Genomic DNA, 24,499 nt, shown 5'->3' on the forward strand with positions numbered 1-24,499 from the left:
TCAAGTGATATTCTCTATAATAGCAGTTATGTGCGATCTTATGCGGTGGTGCATAAGCTATAGTTCAAAACAGACATCAATATGAAGAAATGTGGGAAGCAGCACTCACTAAATCATTCTTGGCTTAAAAGTCCTTTATTCCATCATTTATGGCCAATCCAGGAAAACATGCTGCAAGCAGGTAAAAACAGTGAATAGATGCAGGAGAGGGAGGTCCTCCCTCACCTGCATCTACTTTTAAGTCAAGAAAGAACTGGTGAGTGCTGCTTCCCAAATTTTATGGCACATTTTCTCCTCTTACCCTTGTGAAAATGAAACACTTGGGGCTAAAGTAACATTTTTGTGTGAATTCCTGTGAAGCACCTGAAGGGTTAATAAACTTCTTGCATGTGGTTTTGAGCACGTTGAGGGGTGCAGTTTTTAGAATTTTGTCACTTTTGGGTATTTTCTGTAATAGACCCCTCAAAGTTACTTCAAATGTAATGTGGTCCCTAAAAAATGGTTTTGTAAATTTTGTTGTAAAAATTTGATGTAAAGTAGACATGTGGGAAATGTTATTTATTAACTATTTTGTGTGACATATCGCTCTGATTTAAGGGCCTAAAAATTAAAAGTTTGAAAATTGCAAAATTTTCGCCAAATTTCCAATTTTTTCACAAATAAACGCAAGTCGTATTGATTATTAAATTTTACCACTATCATGAAGTACAATATGTAAAAAAAAAACAATCTCAGAATCAGTGGGATCCGTTGAAGCGTTCCAGAGTTATTACCTCATAAATTGACACTGGTCAGAATTGAAAAAATTGGCCTGGTCATGAAAGCGAAAACAGGCTCTTGCGCGAAAGGGTTAAAAGGAATCTGACACCAGGTTTTTGTTACCTCATCTGAGAGCAGTATAATATTGGGAAAGAGACACTGATTCCAGAGATGGATCTCTTAAGCCCCAGTCTCACATAGCGAGATCGCTAGCGAGATCGCTGCTGTGTCACGGTTTTGGTGACGCAACAGCGACCTCACCAGCGATGTCGCTATGTGTGACACTTTGCAGCGATCAGGCCCCTGCTGTGAGGTCGCTGATCGCTGCAAAGTGTCCTGGACCATTTTTTGGTCGTTGCCCTCCCGCTGGTCAGCACACATCGCTGTGTGTGACCAGCGGGAGCAGCGATCAGGCTGGTAACCATGATAAACATCGGGTTACTAGGGGCACACGTGCCCCTAGTAACCCGTTGTTTATCATGGTTACCACTCTGCTAAAGTGAGCGGTAACCTCCCGCTCACTGTAGCAGAGTGGCAACCATGATAAACAACGGGTTACTAGGTGTGCGTGTGCCCCTAGTAACCCGATGTTTATCATGGTTACGAGCCTGCTAAAATGAGCGGTAACCTCCCGCTCACTGTAGCAGAGTGGTAACCATGATAAACAACGGGTTACTAGGTGCGCGTGTGCCCCTAGTAACCCGATGTTTACCATGGTTACCAGCCTGCTCCTGCTTCAGCAGGCTGGCAACCAGGAGCAGGACATCGTAGAAAGATTCTTTCCACGATGTCGCTGCTACCCTGATCGTTGGTGAGCCTGCCTGTTTGACAGCTCACCAGCGACCACATAGCGACGCAGCAACGATCCCTGACAGGTCGTATCGTTGTCGGGATCGTTGCAGCGTCGCTAAGTGTGACGGGGCCTTTAGTTTACTGGGTGCAGCAGTTGTGATATCATCAGAAGTTTCTCTGCTGTAGATGTAGTAGCGCTCAGAAAGCTAACTCCGCCCACACCACTGATTCTTTCTATGTACACTGTATTGTGAGGCTATGTGCCCACGATGCAGAAATGAAGCAGAAAATTTCTGCAGCATTTCTGCATCTCCCTGGCAGAAAAAACGCATGCAGATTGTGCATGCGTTTTCCCTGCAGAATACATGCGGATCCACATGCGGATTCACATGCGTTTCCGCATGCAGATTGACAAGCGCTTTCCAGGCGATAGCATCACTTGGAAAGTGCTTGACAACTAGGTCACACTGTATAAATCCATGCAAACAGCATGGATTTATACAGTGTGAACCGTAAAAATAAAATAAAATAAAGTTATACTCACCCCCGATGCCCCGGCGTGGCTGCAGCGCTCGTTCCTGTCTGGTTCCCGGCTGCCGGCTTATCGCGAGACAGAGCGGTGAAGGGCCTGCGGTCACATGACTGTGACGTCACCGAAGGTCCTTCAGCAATGCCAACATGCAGAGAAGCCTTCGGAAAGGTGAGTATAAACTTTATTTATTATTTTATTCTTTTTTTTTACAGGTACAATGGTACCCAGGTCTGGATGAGAGTCTTCTCTCCTCCAGAACTGGGTACCATACGCACATTGAAACGCATATAGAATCCGCTTGTCAAATGTACAGACGCGCATTCTATGCGTCTCAATGCAAGTCAATGGCGGCCATTCCGCTGCGCTTCCGCAAAATTAAATGACATGCTGCGGATTTTTGTACGTAGCATAAACGCTGCGGAAAAATCCGCAGCATGTGCATAGAACATGCGGAATCCCCTTGGGGACCATGGGGTGCGCATTACCTAGCGTTTACGCTGCGGAAATTCCGCAGCATAAACGCTTGAAAAGCGCTACGTGGGCACCCAGTAAGCTGACAGTAAGCTGCTAATCAGTGCTGTGGGCACGGTTGGACCAGGAAGCTCATAGACAACTAGTCCAGCAGTGACAATCTCTTGCTGATAAAACACAGATTGTATTGAAATAACAGCACACAACCTAATAAGTGACACAATGCTGAAATCAGTGTCTCAGCCCTCATGCTGCCCTCAGATTACATTGAAAAAAACTGCTGACAGATTCTCTTTAGGTTAGCCAAAACAGCAGAAACGCTCATTTTGGAAACTACACATTTCAAGAAATTCATCTAGAGGTGTACTGGGCAATTTAAACCCACAGCATATTCATAGAATTTTATAGCATTGAGCTGCTAAAATTAGGCCTTTTAAAAAGCTTTTAAAAGGCCTAATAGAAGAAAGTGGATCACATAATGTGTTATACAATTTCTCATGAGTATGCCAATACCCCATATGTGGTTGGAAACATAATTTGCATAGCTCAGAAATGAAGCACCACCATATTGGATTACAAATGTTGCTGGAATGGTTTATGGGTGCCATGTCACACTGTCAGAGCCCCTGAGGTGCCAGAACAGCAGAACACCTGAAAAGTGACCACACTTTACAAACTACATCCCTCAATGAATTCATTTAGGGGTGCAGGGAGCATATTAACACCACAGCTGTTTCATAGAATTTTATACCATTTGGCAATGATGAAAACAAATTTGTTTTTACCACTAAAATGTTGTTTTAGCCCCAGATTTTATATTTTCACAAGGTGGAAATAGGTAAAAAAAAAACAATAATTTGTCACACAATTTCTCCTGAATGTGGAAAATACCCGATATGTGGCTGCTCAGTACTGGTTGGCCACAAGACAGGGCTTGGGAGGGAAGGAGCGCCATTTCACTATTGGAGCACAAATTTTCCTAGGATACTTTGCAGGCTCCATTTGCAGAGCTCCTAAGTGCCAGAACAGCAGAAACCTCTTTCATGTGACCCCATTGTGGAAATTACACTTCTCTGGGAATTCATTTACAGGTTTAGTGACAATTCTGACTACATGGATGTTTTCTAGAAATGAGCATGTAATTGGTGTTGCAGAGTGAAAATTGCAAATATGCAATTGTAGTGTCCCATATATTGTGCCCAGCTTGTGCTTCTGGAGACATGCTCCCCATAAATTAAGTGGGTTCTTCCTGCTACAGAATAGTCAAATAGCAGTTTAGGTACAGTGTGGAACTCAGAAGGGGGTAGCATTTGGATTTGTGAGCACAGATATTGCTGCATTTCTTTTCGTGTGGGGGTAGAGATGTTGCTTTTCCAGACCCTTTGTGCTACAAGCTTTATGGAAACTCTCTATATTTCCAGAGAATGTTAATGAATTTTTGCCCTAAAGGAAGGAAAATCTAAGTTCGCCTCTGATGTGGCATGCACATATGTCATCACATTGGTGACTTGTTGATATCTGACTTAAAGCACCACTCCAGCGGGTTTTTTTCAGCGCTGGAGTGGTGCTTATAATCTAAGGTTCCTGACCTTATTCTTATACTAAACTGCCGTCTTCACCCTCAGCCTCGTTCTTGTGACCGCAACTTATGATGGGCTGGATGGTTGCAAGCTCTCAATGCAGGAACGAGGCTTTCATAGACTTGCATTGAAAACTGATCTCTGGCTTGCTCCAGCAAACACTGGAGCGATCCGACAGTTCACAAACTGCTGCAGGCTGGCAGGAGCGGCGGTGATAGAAGATGAAGACTGGAGTGGGTAAGTAGAAGACTAGGAGCATGGAACTTACAGGTGCTTCTCACAAAATTAGAATATCATCAAAAAGTTAATTTATTTCAGTTCTTCAATACAAAAAGTGAAACGCATATATTATATACAGTCATTACAACCAGAGTGATCTATTTCAAGTGTTTATTTCTGTTAATGTTGATGATTATGGCTTACAGCCAATGAAAACACAAAAGTCATTATCTCAGTAAATTAGAATAATTAACAAAAAATACCTGCAAAGACTTCCTAAGCATTTAAAAAGGTCCCTTAGTCCACGCGATCGGCCCTGGGCAATTCACTTTTTGAATTGGCGAAAATCTCTGTAATCTTCTAAATTTTATTTTTGTTTTCCGTAATGCCATTTACTAATTTATTATGACAACTTTGTTGCTTATCATGTAAAAAGGCTGAAAGTGAATAGACATGGGTAATTTGAGTTTGTTTTTATTATGTAGAGCACACTTTTCTAGCTTCCGAAACTTATTTGTTTCGGAACTCGGGCTGCTAGTTGTAAATAATCAGAATCTAAACAACAAGTTCCAGTATTTATACAAATGTATATATATACTGTATATATCTATTTATAATGCAACAATTTATACTAAAGTGCATAATGCATAGCGCACGTTTCGCCCAGCTTTGTCAGGGACAAAATATAGTGATGAGCGAATCTGCGAAACGTTGAATTCAGCAGTTTGTTCAAATTTGTTCAGGAAATTCAATTCACATCGAAATTATTCTGTCCTAATTAAATGTTCTTTATTATACTCTGGGGTCTCTGCAGACCACCCATGAACATAATAAACATAGGGCAAAAATAAAAATACTCATATGGATGCCCCACACGACATCATGTCTGCTTCCGTGACCTTCACTTTGTGCCAGGGCTTTCGGTGCTGACTAGGTCTCAGACGATGCACGTTGTGATGATCGACACCTACACTGCGGAATGAAGATCATAGAAGATGTGAGGAGATCATGGAAGAAGACTTGAGGATGTCTGAGGTCTACTCAGTTCTGCGTGAAGATCACAGGACAAACGAGGACACGGAGCACGGGACGGCAGGACAGGTGAACAGCAATGCGATCTTATCTTTCTCACCATTTTACTCCATCTGGCTGCCATTTTACTAAATGTATGTAAAACAAATTGCAAAAAAAACATTCAGAATAAAGCTGCGTGCCCACTATGCGTTTTTCAAGTGTTTTTGCAGCGGAATTTCCGCAGTGAAAACGTTTAAAAAACGCTTGGTAATAAGTGTCCCATGGTCCCCAATGATAATCCGCATGTGCTGTGCACATGCTGCGAAATTTCTGCTGCGGATTATCATTGCGGAAAAATACGCAACATGTCCATTAATTTTGCGGAAACGCGGCGTAATTGCTGCCATTGACTTGCATTGAATCACATAATATCCGCATGACTACATGTGCACATGCAGATATCAAGTGATTCAATGTGCGGATGGTACCCGGGTCTGGAGAAGAGGAGACTCTCCTCCAGACCCAGGTACCATAGTACCTGTAAAAAAAAAAGAATAAAATAAAGATTATACTTACCTTCTGATGGCCCGCGGTCTTCTCTCCGCTGCGTCCTGGCTCCCCGGTGGCTCACGGTGGTGTAAAAGGCCCTTCCATGACGTAATTTAGTCATGTGGCAGGTCACGTGACCGCTGACGTCATGGAAGGTCTTTTACACCACCGCGAGCCGTACAAGAGACCGGATGAGTGGGGGCCATCAGAGGGTGAGTATAATGTTTTTTTTTGTTTTTTTTTACCATTTTTTATCATTCTTTTTAACTATTACTTGGTCACACTATATAAATCCATGCTGTTTGCATGGATTTATATAGTGTGACCAAGTTGACAAGCACTTTCCAAGTGATGCTAAAATCACTTGGAAAAGCGCTTGATAACCCACATGCAGAGATGCATGTGAAGAACGCTTGACAAACGCTTCTACCTGGCAGGAAAAACGCATGTACAACCCGCATGTGTTTTTTCTGCCAGGGAGATGCAGAAACGCGCAGGAAAAAATCCGGAGCATTTCTGCATCGTGGGCACATAGCCTAAGGCTAAGTGCCCACGTAGCGTTTTTCAAGCGTATATGCTGCGGAATTTCCACAGCATAAACGCTTGTTAAACGCTAGGTAATCCGCCCCCCAAGGGGATTCCGCAAGTTCTATGCCCATGCTGTGGATTTTTCCGCAGCGTTTATGCTGCGCTCAAAAATCCGCAGCATGTCCATTAACCCCTTAAGCCCCGAGGATGGTTTGCACGTTAATGACCAGGCCAATTTTTACAATTCTGACCACTGTCATTTTATGAGGTAATTACTCTGGAACGCTTCAACGGATCCCCCTGATTCTGAGATTGTTTTTTCGTGACATATTGTACTTCATGATTGTGGTAAAATTTCTTCGATATCACTTGCGTTTATTTGTGAAAAAAACAGAAATTTGGCGAAAATTTTGAAAATGTTCAAAATTTTAATTTTTGTGCCCTTAAATCAGAGAGATATGTCACACAAAAGAGTTAATAAATAACATTTCCCACATGTCTACTTTACATCAGCACAATTTTGGAACCAAAATTTTTTTTTGTTAGGGAGCTATAAGGGTTAAAAGTTGACCAGCGATTTCTCATTTTTCCAACAAAATTTACAAAACCATTTTTTTAGGGACCACATCACATTTGAAGTCACTTTGAGAGGTCTTTATGACAGAAAATACCCAAAAGTGACACCATTCTAAAAACTGCACCCCTCAAGGTGCTCAAAACCACATTCAAGAACTTTATTAACCCTTCAGGTGCTTCACAGGAATTTTTTGAATGTGGAAGAAAAAAATGAACATTTAACTTTTTTCACAAAAATGTTACTTTAGACCCAATTTTTTTTATTTTCACAGAGGTAACAAGAAAAAATGGACCCCAAAATTTGTTGTGCAATTTCCCCTGGGCACGCAGATACCCAATATGTGGGGAAAAAACACTGTTTGGCGCACAGCTGGGCTCGGAAGGGAAGGAGCGCCATTTGACTTTTTGATTGTAAAATTTGCTTGAATAATTAGCGGACGCCATGTTGTGTTTGGAGAGCCCCTGTGTGCCCAAACATTGGAGCTCCCCCACAAGTGACCCCATTTTGGAAACTAGACCCCCCAAGGCACCTATCTAGATGCATAGTAAGCACTTGGAACCCCCAGGTGCTTCACAAATTGATTCGTAAAAATGAAAAAGTGAAAAAAAAAAACACTTTTTCATTTTTATGAATCAATTTGTGAAGCACCTGGGGGTTCCAAGTGCTCACTATGCATCTAGATATGTGCCTTGGGGGGTCTAGTTTCCAAAATGGGGTCACTTGTGGGAGAGCTCCAATGTTTGGGCACACAGGGACTCTCCAAATGCAACATGGTATCCGCTAACAAATTGAATGGAAAATCGGCTCAAATTGTTAGCGGACACCAAGTTGCGTTTGGAGAGCCCCTGTGTGCCCAAACTTTGGAGCTCCCCCACAAGTGACCCCATTTTGGAAACTAGACCCCCAAAGGCACCTATCTAGATGCATAGTGAGCACTTGGAACCCCCAGGTGCTTCACAAATTGATTCGTAAAAATGAAAAAGTGAAAAAAAAAAACACTATTCATGAATCAATTTGTGAAACACCTGGGGGTTCCAAGTGCTCACTATGCATCTAGATAGGTGTCTAGTTTCCAAAATGGGGTCACTTGTGGGGGAGCTCCAATGTTTGGGCACACAGGGGCTCTCCAAACGCAACATGATGTCCGCTAACAATTTGAGCCGACAATTTGTTAGCGGATACCATGTTGCATTTGGAGAGTCCCTGTGTGCCCAAACATTGGAGCTCCCCCACAAGTGACCCCATTTTGGAAACTAGACCCCCCAAGGCACCTATCTAGATGCATAGTGAGCACTTGGAACCCCCAGGTGTTTCACAAATTGATTCACAAATATGAAAAAGTGTTTTTTTTTTCACTTTTTCATTTTTACGAATCAATTTGTGAAGCACCTGGGGGTTCCAAGTGCTCACTATGCATCTAGATAGGTGCCTTGTGGGGTCTCGTTTCCAAAATGGGGTCACTTGTGGGGGAGCTCCAATGTTTGTGCACGCAGTAGCTCTCCAAACGCAACATGGCGTCCGCTAACAATTTGAGCCGATTTTCCATTCAGTTTGCTAGCGGACACCATGTCGCGTTTGGAGAGCCCCTGTGTGCCCAAACTTTGGAGCTCCCCCACAAGTGACCCCATTTTGGAAACTAGACACCCCAAGGCACCTATCTAGATGCATAGTGAGCACTTGAAACCCCCAGGTGCTTCACAAATTGATTCGTAAAAATGAAAAAGTGAAAAAAAAACACTTTTTCATATTTATGAATCAATTTGTGAAACACCTGGGGGTTCCAAGTGCTCACTATGCATCTAGATAGGTGTCTTGGGGGGTCTAGTTTCCAAAATGGGGTCACTTGTGGGGGAGCTCCAATGTTTGGGCACACAGGGACTCTCCAAATGCAACATGGTATCCGCTAGCAAATTGTCGGCTCAAATTGTTAGCGGACATCATGTTGCGTTTGGAGAGCCCCTGTGTGCCCAAACATTGGAGCTCCCCCACAAGTGACCCCATTTTGGAAACTAGACACCCCAAGGCACCTATCTAGATGCATAGTGAGCACTTGGAACCCCCAGGTGCTTCACAAATTGATTCGTAAAAATGAAAAAGTGAAAAAAAAACACTTTTTCATATTTACGAATCAATTTGTGAAGCACCTGGGGGTTCCAAGTGCTCACTATGCATCTAGATAGGGGCCTTGGGGGGTCTAGTTTCCAAAATGGGGTCACTTGTGGGGGAGCTCCAATGTTTGTGCACGCAGTAGCTCTCCAAACGCAACATGGCGTCCGCTAACAATTTGAGCCGATTTTCCATTCAATTTGTTAGCGGACACCATGTCGCGTTTGGAGAGCCCGTGATGTGCCTAAACAGTGGAGCTCCCCCACAAGTGACCCCATTTTGGAAACTATACCCCTCAAGGATTTTATTAAGGTGTATAGTGAACATTTTGAACCCAGAGGTACGACACAGAATTTGTTTACATTAGGTCATCATATTGAATAAGTTGTCATTAGTCTTGAGCGCAAGTGCTCGCTACTTGAGTTTGCATCGGGTACTCAGGTATGCACCATGTACAGCATGTGCTCGAGTGACATGCTCGAGTCCCTGCTCCGCATGTTTCACGGTTATTAGACACCCCAAAAAAACCATGCGGGGATCACTCGTGCATGGCAGGCAATCCCCGTAAAGTTTTTTTGGCCGCGAAGCATATGGGGCAGAGACTCGAGCATGTCACTCAAATACCCACGATACTCAATGCATACCAGAGCACCCGATGCAAACTCAAGTAGCGAGCACTTGCGCTCAACACTAGTCACCATATCGTCATCTTTTTTCTTACTTTTGAAAAAAATCCCAACCCCATCACAACCCTAACCCCAACCCTAACCCCAACCCGAGCCCTAACCGTAGCACAACCCTAACCGTATCACAACCCTAACCGTAGCACAACCCTAACCCTAGCACAACCCTAACCCTAGCACAACCCTAACCCTAGCACAACCCTAACCCTAGCACAACCCTAACCCTAGCACAACCCTAACCCCAAACCCAGCCCTAACCCTAGCCCAATCCTAACCCAAGAGTTTATTTTTGACGCTGTTCCTCGTGCGGTATAAGTGATTAGACGACTTTATTCTTCGGGTCGGTGTGATTACAGCAATACCAGAATCATATGGGGTTTTTATGACTGACAGCTGTCACACACAAAAAGATGCATTTTTTGTAAAATCTAGTTTTTGCATCGCCATATTTTGAGAGCTATAATTTTTCCAGATTTTGGCAGACAGTCATGTGACGGCTCGTTTTTTGCGGGATGAGTTGACGTTGTTATTGGTGCCATTTTCAGGCACGTGACATTTTTTGATCGCTTTCTATTCCGATTTTTGGGAGGCAGAATAAACAAAAACCAACAATTCAGGAATAGTTTTTTTTTTTTTTATTCTGTTCCGCGTGTGGTAAAAGTGATAAGGCAGCTTTATTCTTCGGGTCAGTACGTTTACAGCGGTACCACATTTATATCGTATTTCTATGTTTTGCACTTTTACATAATAAAAGCAATTTTATAGAAAAAAATATTTTTTAGCATAGCTTTATTCTGAGAGCTATAACTTTTTTATTTTTCGGCTGATGGAGCTGTATGTCAGCTTGTTTTTTGCGGGACGAGATGACGTTTTCAGCGGTACCATTTTTATTTATATTCGTCTTTTTGATCACGTGTTATTCCATTTTTTATTTGGCGGTATGGTGATTAAGCATTGTTTTTTGCTTCTTTTTTTTTTTTTACCGTGTTCACTGAAGGGGTTAACTAGTGGGACAGTTTTATAGGTCAGGTTGTTCCGGACGCGGCGATACCAAATATGTGTACTTTTATTGTTTTTTTTTTATAATAATATTATTTGATGGGTACATTATATTTTTATTTTTGGTGATTTTTTTTTTTTTATATTTTTGCAATTTTTTTTTTTTTTCACTTACTGACAGTTTTTATACTTTATTACTTTGTCCCACTATGGGACTTTCACTTTTTTTTCTCTGATCGCCTGCATGGCACAGGAATGCAGCACCATCCCTGGGTCATACAGGCTATCAGCGCTGCACAGTGAGAAGATTGTTTGGAGATGCACTGCGCATGTCCAAACAATCTTCCTGCTGTCTGGTGACCCGGATGTTGTCATGACGACATTGGGTCGTCATGGCAACACCCGGGAAGCCTTTGCAGACAGCGCTGGAAGCCGGAAGAGGAGGTGAGTATCTGCGATCACCTCCCCTTGCCCTCGCAATGCTGCGATCGGCTGCGATCGCAGCATCGCAGGGGTTAATGTGCTGGGAGCGGTGCAGGACCGCTCCCTGCACATAGTACCGGGTGTCAGCTGTGACAATCAGCTGACACCCGGCGGCGATCGCGCCCGCACAGCCTGTGTGCGCGCGCGATCGTGATGACGTACTAATACGGGTCTGGCTCTTAAGTCCCAGGGCACAGACGCGTATTAGTACGTCAGATGTTATTAAGGGGTTAATGTTGCGGAAGCGCGGCGTAATCGCCGCCATTGACTTGCATTGAGACGCACATAATCCGTGTCAGTACATTTGTACTCACGGATTATATGCGTTTTAATGTGAGGATGGGTACCATTGTACCTGTGAAAAAAAGAATAAAATAAAAAATAAAGTTTATATTCACCTTCCAACGGCCCCCGGTCTCCTTCCCTTTGCTTGCGGGCAGGACTGTAGGACCTGCGGTGACATCACAGTCATGTGACCGCAGGCCCTTCAGTGCAGTGTCCCGTGATCAGCTGGCAGGCAGGAGCGAGCGCAGCTACACATGCCGGGCCATCGGAAGGTAAGTATAGGTTTATTTTTTAAACATTCTTACGGTCACACTATATAAATCCATGCCGGTTGTGACCTAGTTGTCAAGCACTTTCCAAGTGATGCTAAAATCGCTTGGAAAGCTCTTGTCAACCCGCATGCGGAAATGCATGTGAAGAACGCTTCACATCCGTATGTCCCTGGCAGGAAAAACGCATGTACAATCCGCATGTACAATCCGCATGTACAGTCCGCATGTACAATCCGCATGTACAATCTGCATGCGTTTTTTTCTGCCAGGGAGATGCAGAATTTTCTGCTTCATTTCTGCATCGTGGGCACATAGCCTAAGGGTTATATTGGATGAGACTCGTCTAGTAAAGTTTATGAGTGTGCAAAAAAAAAAAAAATTGTGTCCCATAGGAAACATCGCACGCATCTGATTTTTACGGACGCTCTGCCATTATCAACCTAGGAAAATGGATGGAAAAAAGCGGACACACGGGAGAATATGGATGAGACTAGGACGATTTTTCTTCTGTTGGTGCAGCCTGACCCACCCTGGGAGAATTCACCTTTTTGGTAAGATTTGGGTGGATGTGATTCACCTCAGACAGCTCCGCCCATATCAGGTTCTGTTTCCCACCAAATTGTGGCGGACTGCTCCTCAGCACAGCGCCCCCTCAGTGTGAGCCTCATCTTCACCGCAAGCTCCACAAGCTGCACGAGCGGGAACTCACACGTGACACCTGGGCGCTCAGCACGGAGAAGGCGGGGCGGTCACGTGACGTCTGGGCGCTAAGTATAAAGGAGGCGGAGCGCGGGAGCTGAACACTTACTACAGAGAAGGCGCTGGTAGTGGTCGGTGGCCTATGCTGGAGAAACGGTGAGTGGCAGGACTATTGCTATGTCTTGTATATGGTGTAATGTCTTACAGTCTGCTGGGACTTGCCGAAGGTCCCTGCTGCCGTTCCCTGTAGTGGTTATACGCTGTCCCGCCATTTTCCATGCTCAGCTGTTTTCCCCAGCTTGTGTAGACCCTGGGTTTGGACAAGGCCTCCTCAGAGGTGCTGTGTGCGCGTCGTCACGGAGCCCTCGCAGTGTGGTGTCCGGGCTGACCTCGTCACATGGCCGCCCTGTCCGGCGGTGTGCGGCGGCTGTTATCTCCGGGAGGAGGTGCGGTGCCTCTGGCCACTGTGCAGCCCGGGCCGCGTTCAGGCTGATCCTCCTGATGCCTTTTCCTTGTAGTTATATTTTTGCCGTTGGCACAGTGCCCTCTACAGAAGATCTGCTCCCTGAAATGCGACTACCCCACTCCCTTCTACAGATGTACTTTGCTGCTATTAAAAGGAACCCATCACAATTTGGTATGTTAAAATGAAGGTATGGCCGTAATGGAGCCTTTATACTGATTTAATAGATACCTGTAGGTTAGACCTCTGCATCATTGTTCCTGGATTCACTTTAGAAGTTTCGATGCACTATCCTCTCTGTGCATTGGGGTGGCACTGCCGGTAGGGCTTTCGGCTCTGCCATGGGTCCTCTGCGTCTGTATGAACTTCCTTTTAAAGCCTGTGCTGGACTTGCTGTCGATGGCTCTTGTGCCTATTTGTGTCACAGCAAAAAACTGTGCCTGTGCAGATTGACATCTAGATATCTTCAGCAAAATGACACCAAGGGCGGTGCATGCACAGATTCTGATCTCTCCTTAATGTGCTGAGATCGCAATCTGCGCATGCGCCAGCGCTGTTTTGCTGAAGACCACTGGGAGATGACCGTGTAAGCTTTAAAAAAAACAAACAAACAAAAAAAAAAAAAACTTGCACGAAGAGGTTATTGCACCATAATTTGTAACATGAAATAATCGAGAGGATGTGGATTTCTTCCTTGGTGTCAAATCAGTATAAAAGCACTGTTATGGCCATACCTTTTTTAGATTAACATACTAAATCATGATGGGCTTCCTTTTTAGGGCTCTGGCATCTGGACTAGTGATGCGCAAATGTGCAGTTTGGCCATCCCTGCAGCTGTTGAACAGCCGCCAGACATGCAGCCACAGTGCCTCAAACCTATTTTTCGAGCATGTCGAAGATACTCGGCTAGCACCTCGGTGCACGGATAACCCCCTTATCCAAGCATGTTCGCGCATCACTAATCTGGACCAATGTGCCTGCCCCATTAAGGTGCTTACTGCAGTCCTATAGTAGTCACTACATAGGCTTTAAAGCCCCCAGGGACCCCTTGGCTGTAAGGAGTTATTTAACTTGTGATGGTGTCTTCGTTGTGTGAAGATAATGTGCCCTATGAGCTTTCATTTCCTGTCCAAGCTTTTTCAAGCTGCCAACTGACTAACTTTAAAATATTTATGTGTAGGGATGTAGGCAAAAATTTGTGTACATATCAAATAAGGATGGTGATACACTGAATAGCAGGTGGCTTTGGCTCCGCAAGCATTTCTGTACCATCTACCACTGCATATGTTAACTACTTTTAAGGCTGTGTGCCCACGATGCATTTTTTTTAAGCATTTCCACAGTGGCAGAAACTATTAAATGCATGGTAGAAGGCCTGCCATGTTCCTCAGTGATAATCTGCATGTGCTATGCACATGCTGCAGAGGTTTCTGCTGCGGGTTATTGCGGAAAAAAACGCAGCACTAACAATAATTTTGTGGAAGCGCTGCATTTTTGCCGCAATTTACTTTCATTGGAACGCTTGGATTCCGCATCACTGCATCTGTACATGCAGAATCCAATTGTTTTAATGTGCGGATGGTACCCTGGTCTGGAGGAAAGGACTCTCCTCCAGACCCGGGTACCATTAGAACCTGTAGAAAAAAAATATATATATATCTATATATCTATCTCTTCTGATGGCCCGCGGTGCGCTTATCTTCGCTTGCTGGCAGATCGCAGTGGACTGAAGGACCTGCGCTGACGTCAGTCATGTGACGACAGGTCCTTCAGTGTAGTGTACCGCGAGCTGCCGACAAGGGAGAATGGAGCGAATAAAGACTCCAGGGGCCATCAGAAGGTAAGTATAGATTTATTTATTTTTTTTAACCATTCTTTAAGGTCACACTATATAAATCCATGCCAGTTGCATGGATTTATATAGTGTGACCAAGTTGTCAAGTACTTTCCAAGTGATGCTAAAATCGCTTGGAAAGCGCTTGACGACCCGCATGTGAATCCGGAGCATTTCTGCATCGTGGGCACATAGCCTAATTAACATCAATGTTGTAATGTGTACACAACATAATTTTCCTATAGTAACTTTTTATTTCTCTGTATGCTTTAGATTATCATGCATTCCAACAAGAAAACCAGAACTGATGTGGACAGACCTGCTACTTCCATCAAGGTAACTATTTACACACTTATCTTTTTTTAACAATCTGCAGAATTTTTTTTTTGTGTAATACAAAATTTAACATTCATCTTTTATTGAGGTAAGTGAAACTGATCTTTCACAATAAAAAGTTCAAGCAAATATCAGAGCCCAAGAAAGTCAGCGAGTAGTCTACTCTGCAGTGGTGATCTGATAACTCCTTGACACTTACTGTAACAGACCTATCATTCAGACTTTGTAGGCAGAGCAGAATTTCAATTTTCCAGGTGGGATTCCTTTGACTGTAAAGAAAGTAAAGGCTCACCCCCATGCTGACCATTTCTGTATAGAAGGTAACTTGCACTGCTGACATAAAGGTCTGTTTTCATTGACCAACTTGTTGCACTAAATCGGTAAAATGTTACTGATCTTCAGTTTAATAGCCTGTTTATACAGTCAAACCTAAGTAATAGATGCAATCTGTAATGGATTGCTCCGTGTACATATCTTGCCAAGGTTTTTGGCTGTGGCAGGGATGATGAAATCCAGCAGTAAAAATTTATGCCTTTGATTATCAGTTTTAATGTATTTGCAGTCTATACTGGTGGATGCACTGTCCAAAACTTGACCTGCTTAATAGGCACTTTGCTCATTCACTGGGTGGTCAGCAGCCTATTTACACTTAAGATTAGTATTAAGAAGTGACAATAATTATTTCAGTGTAAATGTGCATGTCTAAAGGGATCAGACAGCATGTTTTGTCAGTGACTGTAAGATTACAGCCATGTCTTTCTGAAATGCTTCAGTTGAACCTACTCTAAAAGCTGCAGAGAACCATGCCACACAGGAGACTATGCAGGGCTGTGGAGTCGGTATAAAATGCACCGACTCCAACTCATAATAAATTTTTATACTGCTCAAAAATAAAGGGAACACTCAAATAACACAACCTAGATCTGAAAGAATGAAATATTCTCATTGAATACTTTGTTCTGTACAAAGTTGAATGTGCTGACAACAAAATCACACAAATCATCAATGGAAATCAAATTTATTAACCAATGGAGGCCTGGATTTGGAGTCACCCCCAAAAGAAAAACATGCTACAGGCTGATCCAACTTTGATGTAATGTCCTTAAAACAAGTCAAAATGAGGCTCAGTAGTGTGTGTGTGTGTGGCCTCCACGTGCCTGTATGACCTCTCTACAACGCCTGGGCATGCTCCTGATGAGGTTGCGGATGGTCTCCTATGGGATCTCCTCCCAGACCTGGACTAAAGCATCTGCCAACTCCTGGACATGTGCAATGTGACATTGGTGGATGGAGCGAGACATGATGTCCCAGATGTGCTCAATCGGATTCAGGTCTGGGGAACGGGCGGGCCAGTCCATAGCTTCAATACCTTCATCTTGCAGGAACTGCTGACACACTCCAGCCACATGAGGTCTGGCATTGTCCTGCATTAGGAGGAACCCAGGGCCAACCGCACCAGCATATGATCTCACAAGGGGTCTGAGGATCTCATCTCGGTACCTAATGACAGTCAGGCCACCTCTGGCAAGCACATGGGAGGGCTGTGCGGCCCTCCAAAGAAATGCCACCCCACACCATTACTGACCCACTGCCAAACTGGTCATGCTGAAGGATGTTGCAGGCAGCAGATCGCTCTCCACAGCATCTCCAGACTGTCACGTGTCGCATGTGCTCAGTGTGAACTTTCTTTCATCTGTGAAGAGCACAGGGCGCCAGTGGCGACTGCCAATCCTGGTGTTCTGTGGCAAATGCCAAGCGTCCTGCACAGTGTTGGGCTGTGGGCACAACCCCCATCTGTGGACGTCAGGCCCTCATACCACCCTCATGGAATCCGTTTCTAACAATTTGTGCAGACACATGCACATTTGTGGCCTGCTGGACATCATTTTGCAGGGCTCTGGCAGTGCTCCTCCTGTTCTTCCTTGCACAAAGGCGGAGGTAGCAGTCCTGATGCTTGGTTGTTGCCCTAATACGGCCCCCTCCATCAGCCAGAAAGCATTGGTACTGAGATGTGGTCTGTGGTCCCCACCTGCAGAACCACTCCTTTATTGAGGGTGTCTTGATAATTGCCAATAATTTCCATCTATTGTATATTCCATTTGCACAACAGCATGTGAAATTGATTGTCAATCAGTGTTGCTTCCTAAGTGGACAGTTTGATTTCACAGAAGTTTGATTTATTTGGAGTTATACTCTGTTTAAGTGTTCCCTTTATTTTTTTGAGCAGTGTATAATTGGGTACAGTAGTTCAATGCAGTTTGTGGGGAATATTTTTTTCATAAGAATTTGGGAAAGTTATGAAGTGTCCTATTCCTGATCTAAGGGTCTAGACTTTTAGCTGAGATGAATCTGTGTTACAGTAAATTTAGCACTTAGCCATGTATGAGGGAGTCATGGAGTCGGTGTCATGGAAATTGAGGAGTTGGAGGTTTGGCTTACTGACTCCACTGCTCTGAGACTATGGTGGGTCTCTGGTGGCTTCTGACTGCTGATGGGTGGCTCGCTGCATGCGTATGTAGTGAGACTCGCTCTAGGCCTACATGTAGGGTGAAGCAGTCAGCAGCTTTTTAAGTCTTTCTGAAATTCCCCATTGTTTCAGAGTCAAACATTGTCATTCAGGCAGTGACTGATGCATGCTGCTCAATCCAGACAGCATGTATCTATGTAGAGTTCCTTTACGTCTAGTATGTCAGTTCTGTTCTTGCTGTGCCTTTCATGCTCTACACTGCATTGCAGATCTGCATGTAATACTTATTTTGCTAGATATTCCAGAGATTCCTCAGCAGACTTCCAGTTGTCTGGACATGCCCTTAAAGGAGTTTTCATATTGTGTACTGCTGTGGCATATCTTTAGGATATACCATAAATGTTCAATATTTCCCACCAATGTGACCTGCATTTATCTTGCACAATCCCCATCAATGCTGCTTGTAGAGGTGGTCAGTTCTGATACAAATAAGTGGGTATTGCAGCCTCCACTCAACTGGTGGATGTGCATGTTAGGGCTGTGTTCTAATGGAGGCATTTATGACATGATCAAAGTTTTGCAAAGTGTACACCTGGCTTTAATTGTCCACTTATTCAATGTGGTTATAGCAGTTTTCTGGTGTAAGTCCCAAATTATTGTGCTTGCTGTAATTTACAAGTTACTGCTGATGACAAATTGGGCAGAGTTTTGTGACAGTGGATGGAACCAATTGACTTGTAACTTGCACCAGAAAAGCTAGTGTAAATGCACACCTGCCCATGTCTGCCATGGATCAGATCTTTCTGCTGTAAACAAGTTATTCCATTTTCATGTGGGAGAGAAAAAAAAATTGACTTCAGTTGATATTGCTGAGATGTTGCCTTAGTCAGTTTGTCCAGTCAAGAGGGTGATTGTTATGCCCTGACTTTGTAGATTTATAGATTCAGTATTTACAATGTTAGTTTGACTAATGGGTCTAGATATTTTGCATGTTTGACTGTTTACTGCAGGGTAAAATCAGATTTTCCCATGAGATAACATGTGCTGTACAGTTACCTGTCACAGGAGCCACTGGTGTCAAATGTTGTAACTTGAGAATGTGATAATCCATAACTTTAAAGGGTTTGACATAATGGTTGAAATGTTTAACAATGCAGGTTCCCACAGTCTTCAACACTTGTTCTTTTGATTGACAGTCAGATAATAATTGGCTGTAGAACCTGACCGTGGGAAAGCTGAGCTCATGTCACATGGAGTATAGTGCGAATCAGTGACTTTCTCACGGTACTGCAGTGATACAGTTCTAACCTGTTATCTAGCAGCTTGTTTGCTGTAGTGTGGTGGCGGTACAGATTATAAATCATTCTCAGTGTAATCTTGTTTACTCTGCTTTAAGTATATTGATTAAAGCTTTTATCCCAATGGTTTGTCTAGGCCTAAGAATAGATCTCTGTTCTTTGTAAGAATTGGGGGCACTACTGTAAGGTGTAAATCTAATTCATGTTGACACAAATTTTTTTTTTCTAGAACTATTTTACTGACAAATCACATGACCATGCACAGAGAAGGACTCTTAAGGTGATTCAGCAGTCTGCCACTGGTCAGCTTGTTGGCCGTATTACTGAGGTATGTAGTTGCCCTCACATCTACTCCATGTCTTATGGAAGGAATACAGTACAAACTTGCATCTGCTGTGCAGTCAGTAGATCTTCACACAACTTGCAGTCCTTTAATGTCTGTCTTCTCTTTAGACCAAAAACTCAACAAAAAGGAAACTATGGAATGATCAAATCATCTCAAAGAAGGCAAAGGTGGAAGTTGCCATTGACCCAGAGCAAAGGGAGAATAAAGACTGTTCAAATGAAGCTTATGAACTTATGGTGAAGGGTAAGGCCTCATTGCCTGCTGTATTTAATCTACAGGTATCAGATCTTAAACAGATTTTTATAATTCTGAACTCTTGTCTATAGAAAATCCCACATACCAGTATTGGAAGGAGCTTGCAGAGGAAAGGAGAAAGGCACTGTATGAAGTACTACAGGAGAATGAAAAGGTAATCACACTTAACTTTTGAAGTTATCTGGGAACTTTAAAATAAGGTTTTCAAGATAAGCTTTTAGTATTTCATCAGCTTGGGGTTCAACTCTGGGTACTCCTACAATAAGCTGTTTGATGTTACTCTTCTCCATTGTTTATCTAGTGCTGTTCTCTAGTCTTGGGGTATGTGCATACATTTGTTTTTATTGCAGCTGTAAAGCCCCCGTCTTGCATAGCGAGATCGCTGCTGAGTCACGGTTTTGGTGACGCAACAGCGACCTCACCAGCGATGTCACTATGTGTGACACTTTGCAGCGATCAGGCCCCTGCTGTGAGATCGCTTCAAAATGTCCTGGACCATTTTTTGGTCTTTGCCCTCCAGCTGGTCAGCACACATTGCTGCGTGGGACCAGCGATCAAGCTGGTAACCATGATAAACAGCAGGTTACTAGGGGCACGCGCGCACTTAGTAACTCGCTGTTTATCATGGTTACCACTCTGCTACGGTGAGCAGTAACAGTTACATATATATAGTTTATAAGGCCAAAAAAAGACAAGCGTCCATCCAGTTCAGCCTATTTCTTGTGCACTGCAGCTATTCCGCAGCGTTGATCCAGGGGAAGGCAAAAAAAAAATAAAAAATACATGCAGTATAGGCCAATTTACATCATTGAGGAAAAATTCACTTCCTGACTCCAATCTGGCAGTCAGATTAAATCCCTGGATTAATTAACTAAGCATAAGATGTAATTTTATTGTTCTCAAGAAAGGCGTCCAGGCCTCTCTTGAACTCATTAAGTGAGTTGGACATCACCACTTCCTCTCCCAGAGTTCCAGAGTAACCTCCCGCTCACCATAGCAGAGTGGTAACCATGATAAACAGCAGGTTTCTAGGGGCACGTGTGCCCCTAGTAACCCGCTGTTTATCATGGTTACCAGCCTGCTCCTGCTTCAGCAGGCTGGTAACCAGGACCTCATGGAAAGATTCTTTCCACGATGTCACTGCTCCCCTGATCGTTGGTGAGCCTGCCTGTTTGACAGCTCACCAGCGACCACATAGCGACGCAGCAACGATTCCTGACAGGTCGGATCGCTAAGTGTGACGGGGCCTTAAGTGTTAGCAAAAAAAAAATTGGCAAGCTGCAACCCCCTCCCACTGTATGAATTGGCTTTGTCTGCTGTTCACTCTGGCTTTGTCCCATTCAGTGGATTGGACTTGCAATACCAGCTGCAGCCACTACCAAACGTATGGCGCTGTGGGGTAAATGAGACAATTCTCACCACAGATGTCTTATACCACTGAACGGTGGAGTTTTCTGCACTTACAACTTGTAGTTTCTGTAAGACCAGAAATGTATGCAAATCTCAAAATGGCTATAGCATTCTTGCATATGGCATACATGTATTAATATGCACTTAAAACTAAATTGGTTTGTTTTATAAAGCTTTAGGCTTGTTTTTTCTAAGTTTCTTTAGTACTCAACTTGCTAAAACTATTAACACAAAATGACTTCACACTGACCATGCAAATCTCCAAAGCTGTACTCCCTATGTGAACTCATTGTTTTCCTTCTATGATTGCTTCAGCTGGGGGTTGAGACATGTCACACTGCTGCTAACGTACTGTGCAACTTGTCCTAGACTTTAGGTTAAATGTCTTTACTCAAATACTAATCTTGCCATCTGTTTGACAGCTGCACAAAGATATTGAGCTCAGAGATGAGGAGATTGCACGACTGAAGCAGGAAAATGATGAACTCATGGAACTAGCAGGACATGTGCAGTACATGGCAAACTTGGTAGAGGTGAGTCCAACATATGGTTATAGTGTCAGCACTTTAAATCCAGTGTCTCGTTAGTACTTGATTCTGAATGTTATACTGTATTTAGCTCAGTATACTTGGTGCACTATTTTTTTTTCTTATGCCATAAAGCTAATCTTCCATTTCTTTTAGAGGCTTACTGGAAGTGCACCTCAAAGTCTTGAAGACTTGAAGAACTTAGACTTGGAAGAAGCCAGATGTGAAGATGCAGCTGACTTGGAGGATCAACAGTCAAGTTTATCTTCCAGTATGGAACATGATGAACCTTAAACTATAAAACTTCATAAGTGGTCATGAACTGGGTTATAGAAGTGTAAACTGGCTGTAACTGCCACTACAAATTCAGCTGGTTTACTGGAACTTGTGGAAGATTTCAAGAGTTAGATGGAAGGTCTATCTTGGTGATGCAAAGTAATTGCCAGTACAGACACAAGTGTCCTTTATAGTTGCCCTCCCAGGGGGCCACTTGTCATAACTGCAAATACTATGTATTTTCACACCTGTAAATAGTTTTTAATCCACTAGCCTTGTTAAAAGGTGGCTGTAAACTAGTATTTTTTAATAAACATTTGCATTGAAATATGTTTCACTTAAATAGGTGTCTTTCTATAAAATGGAAAGGCTGGTGTATCTTCATGAGATGTCTCTACTTATTTATGGCTGCCAGTAAGAACCACAAACCCTTTCATCTTTCTAACTAAAATCATCTCCATCGTCTTGCTGGATAATTAAACTGCAAGAAACTTTCTGTCTGGACTGGCATGTATCCAGTGCATAGACATGGGGGGTCCCTAAGTAATGTACTGAATCTTTGTCCACTTAAAACTTTTTTTCTTTTTCTCGAATAGGTGTTTAAAATCTGAAAACATGGCTATGGATGCCAATGTTGGGACAACTTCAGTTGCTTACCTGCTTTTCAAAAATGAGTGAATTACCTGCAGACCCAATCTTGCTATTAACTAGTGAAAGTTGTAACTGTTTTTTTAGTCCAAATTCTTGACCTTATGCCCAGACCTCTGTTCTACTGAACCTGTAACAGATTATGTGCTGATGACAGGAGGAAATTAAAATGTTCTCTTGAATGGGTGTAGAGTTGGGTGCAATGAAGAAATGGCTCAATGCAATAAATACAACTGTGGTACAGATGTGATTAAACATGTAAGGGTATGTGCCCACTGTCAAAAGCCACTGCAGGTTTGACACCATGTCTATGGAGTGACCAAATGTTACAGCATAGTGTATGTCCACTATGCATCTCTGTACACATGCAGAAACTGCCATGCATCAATTTCTCTTATGGGTCTGCTAGTGGATTTTCCCCATAGATTAACATCTGAGGAAAGTCTGCAGGGGCAGGGGGGGGGACTCGCTGTTCAGTTGCATAAAATAAGGGCAGAAACTACACAGCTATTCTGCAGCGTTGGGGCTGCCGGTGCCTCCTGACAATGGGCACATAACTGAAGCAGTGCTTGGCTAGACTTTAAAGGTGTTGCGCAACTTGTTTACGAGGAGATGTCAAGATCAAACTACTTCAAATTGGATGTAGCCTTGCAGACTTCTCAAATTTGGCAGTAAATATTGATTCTGTTAACTGCAGCACACTACAATAGAAACCCCCATGGGATAAGAAAGTCATCAAAAGACTGATCTTGGGCCTGATAAAGAATCTGGTTCTGTGCAAGGTCCTGGAGAAAGGGAATTTATACCCCCCCCCCCACACACACACACACACACACACACACACACACACACACACACACACACACACACACACACACACACACACACACACACACACACACACACACACACACACACACACACACACATATACATTTTGGTTTAAAAAAAAACAGATGGTTCAATCAGAACCGTCATCAATCTGAAGACCCTCAAACAGTGGATAAATTGCACATTCAAGAAGCACCAGTTGGTTCCATCCCATAGTTTCTCCAGAAGTTGTTTTGAGCTAGGGTTAGCTACTAGCACCCTCAAGGTTCAGGTGTCAGCCTTGGGAGAGTTGTAGAATTATAATCTTACGGCCAATAGGTAGGTATAAAGATTTATGAAATCCTGTGATAGGGCTGGGCCAGTCCCAATTCCAATGGTTCCCCCCCCCCCCCCCCATGGGATCTAAAACTAGTACTAGATGCATTGACCAAAGACCCATTCAAATATTTACAGGAGTTGTCGGATAAGTATCTTAGCTTTAAGGGTATCATATTGGCAATACTGACATCAGCCCACAGGGTGAGCCATATACGTTCCACTAAAAGCCTCCTTATATACATATACTGAGACCCTGATCCAGCCTACATGCCCAAAGTAGCCTTAAAGTTTGATAGGAGTCAAGAGATTATCTGTGTGTTTATTGCTTTTGACTACAGGGTTAGTAATGGGGGTGTCTGATAGAGCTGAGGCTAAGCGCAAGAATTGGCACATCTAATGGAAGTGCCATTTATGGGATGGATGAGGGCAGGTTAGTCTGGGAGGGGGCCAATATCCATGTCACCTTCCAACCTAATATCAGCCTGCAGCTGACTGCTTAGGCTTTGCTGGTTATTAAAAATAGGGGGGACCCATGTAATTTTTTGGGAGGTCCCCCTTTTTAATAAACAGTTAAGGCTATGCAGACATCTGTGAGCTGATATTAATAGCCACCTCTAAAGCTTCATGTTCATTTCCCCCCCCTTCCCAGAATAACACCAGCTGCCTGCTTTCCTTCAGCTGGGTATTAAAAATAAGGGGGACCCCATGCCATTTTTTTTTTTACAGTGGGAAAAAATACTTAATCAGCCAGCAATTGTACAAGTTCTCCCACTTAAAACGATGAGAGGGGCCTGTAATTGACATCATAGGTAGACTTCAACTATGAGAAACAAAATGAGAAAACAAATCCTGAAAATCACTGATTTAGAAAATTATTTTTTTTTTCAAATTTTGGTGGAAAGTAAGTATTTAGTCAATTACAAACAAGCAAGATTTCTGTCT

At 43.3% G+C, this 24,499-nt stretch overlaps 1 protein-coding gene across 1 annotated transcript; it reads left to right on the forward strand.

The window, feature by feature from the left end:
- Positions 1-12,562: 12,562 nt before the first annotated feature.
- GMNN (geminin DNA replication inhibitor) lies at positions 12,563-22,088 on the forward strand. The gene is made up of 7 exons (XM_073678860.1): positions 12,563-12,704; positions 15,119-15,181; positions 19,176-19,274; positions 19,400-19,535; positions 19,619-19,701; positions 21,380-21,490; positions 21,641-22,088. The coding sequence occupies exons 2-7, from the start codon at positions 15,125-15,127 to the stop codon at positions 21,776-21,778; spliced, it is 624 nt and encodes a 207-aa protein (XP_073534961.1). The 5' UTR covers positions 12,563-12,704; positions 15,119-15,124; the 3' UTR covers positions 21,779-22,088.
- The last annotated feature ends 2,411 nt before the right edge of the window (positions 22,089-24,499 follow it).

The sequence above is a fragment of the Phyllobates terribilis genome, unplaced genomic scaffold (genome assembly GCF_046119375.1).
Source record: "Phyllobates terribilis strain yellow unplaced genomic scaffold, ASM4611937v1 Scaffold_4__5_contigs__length_816908805, whole genome shotgun sequence".
Classification (NCBI taxonomy): Eukaryota; Metazoa; Chordata; class Amphibia; order Anura; family Dendrobatidae; genus Phyllobates; species Phyllobates terribilis.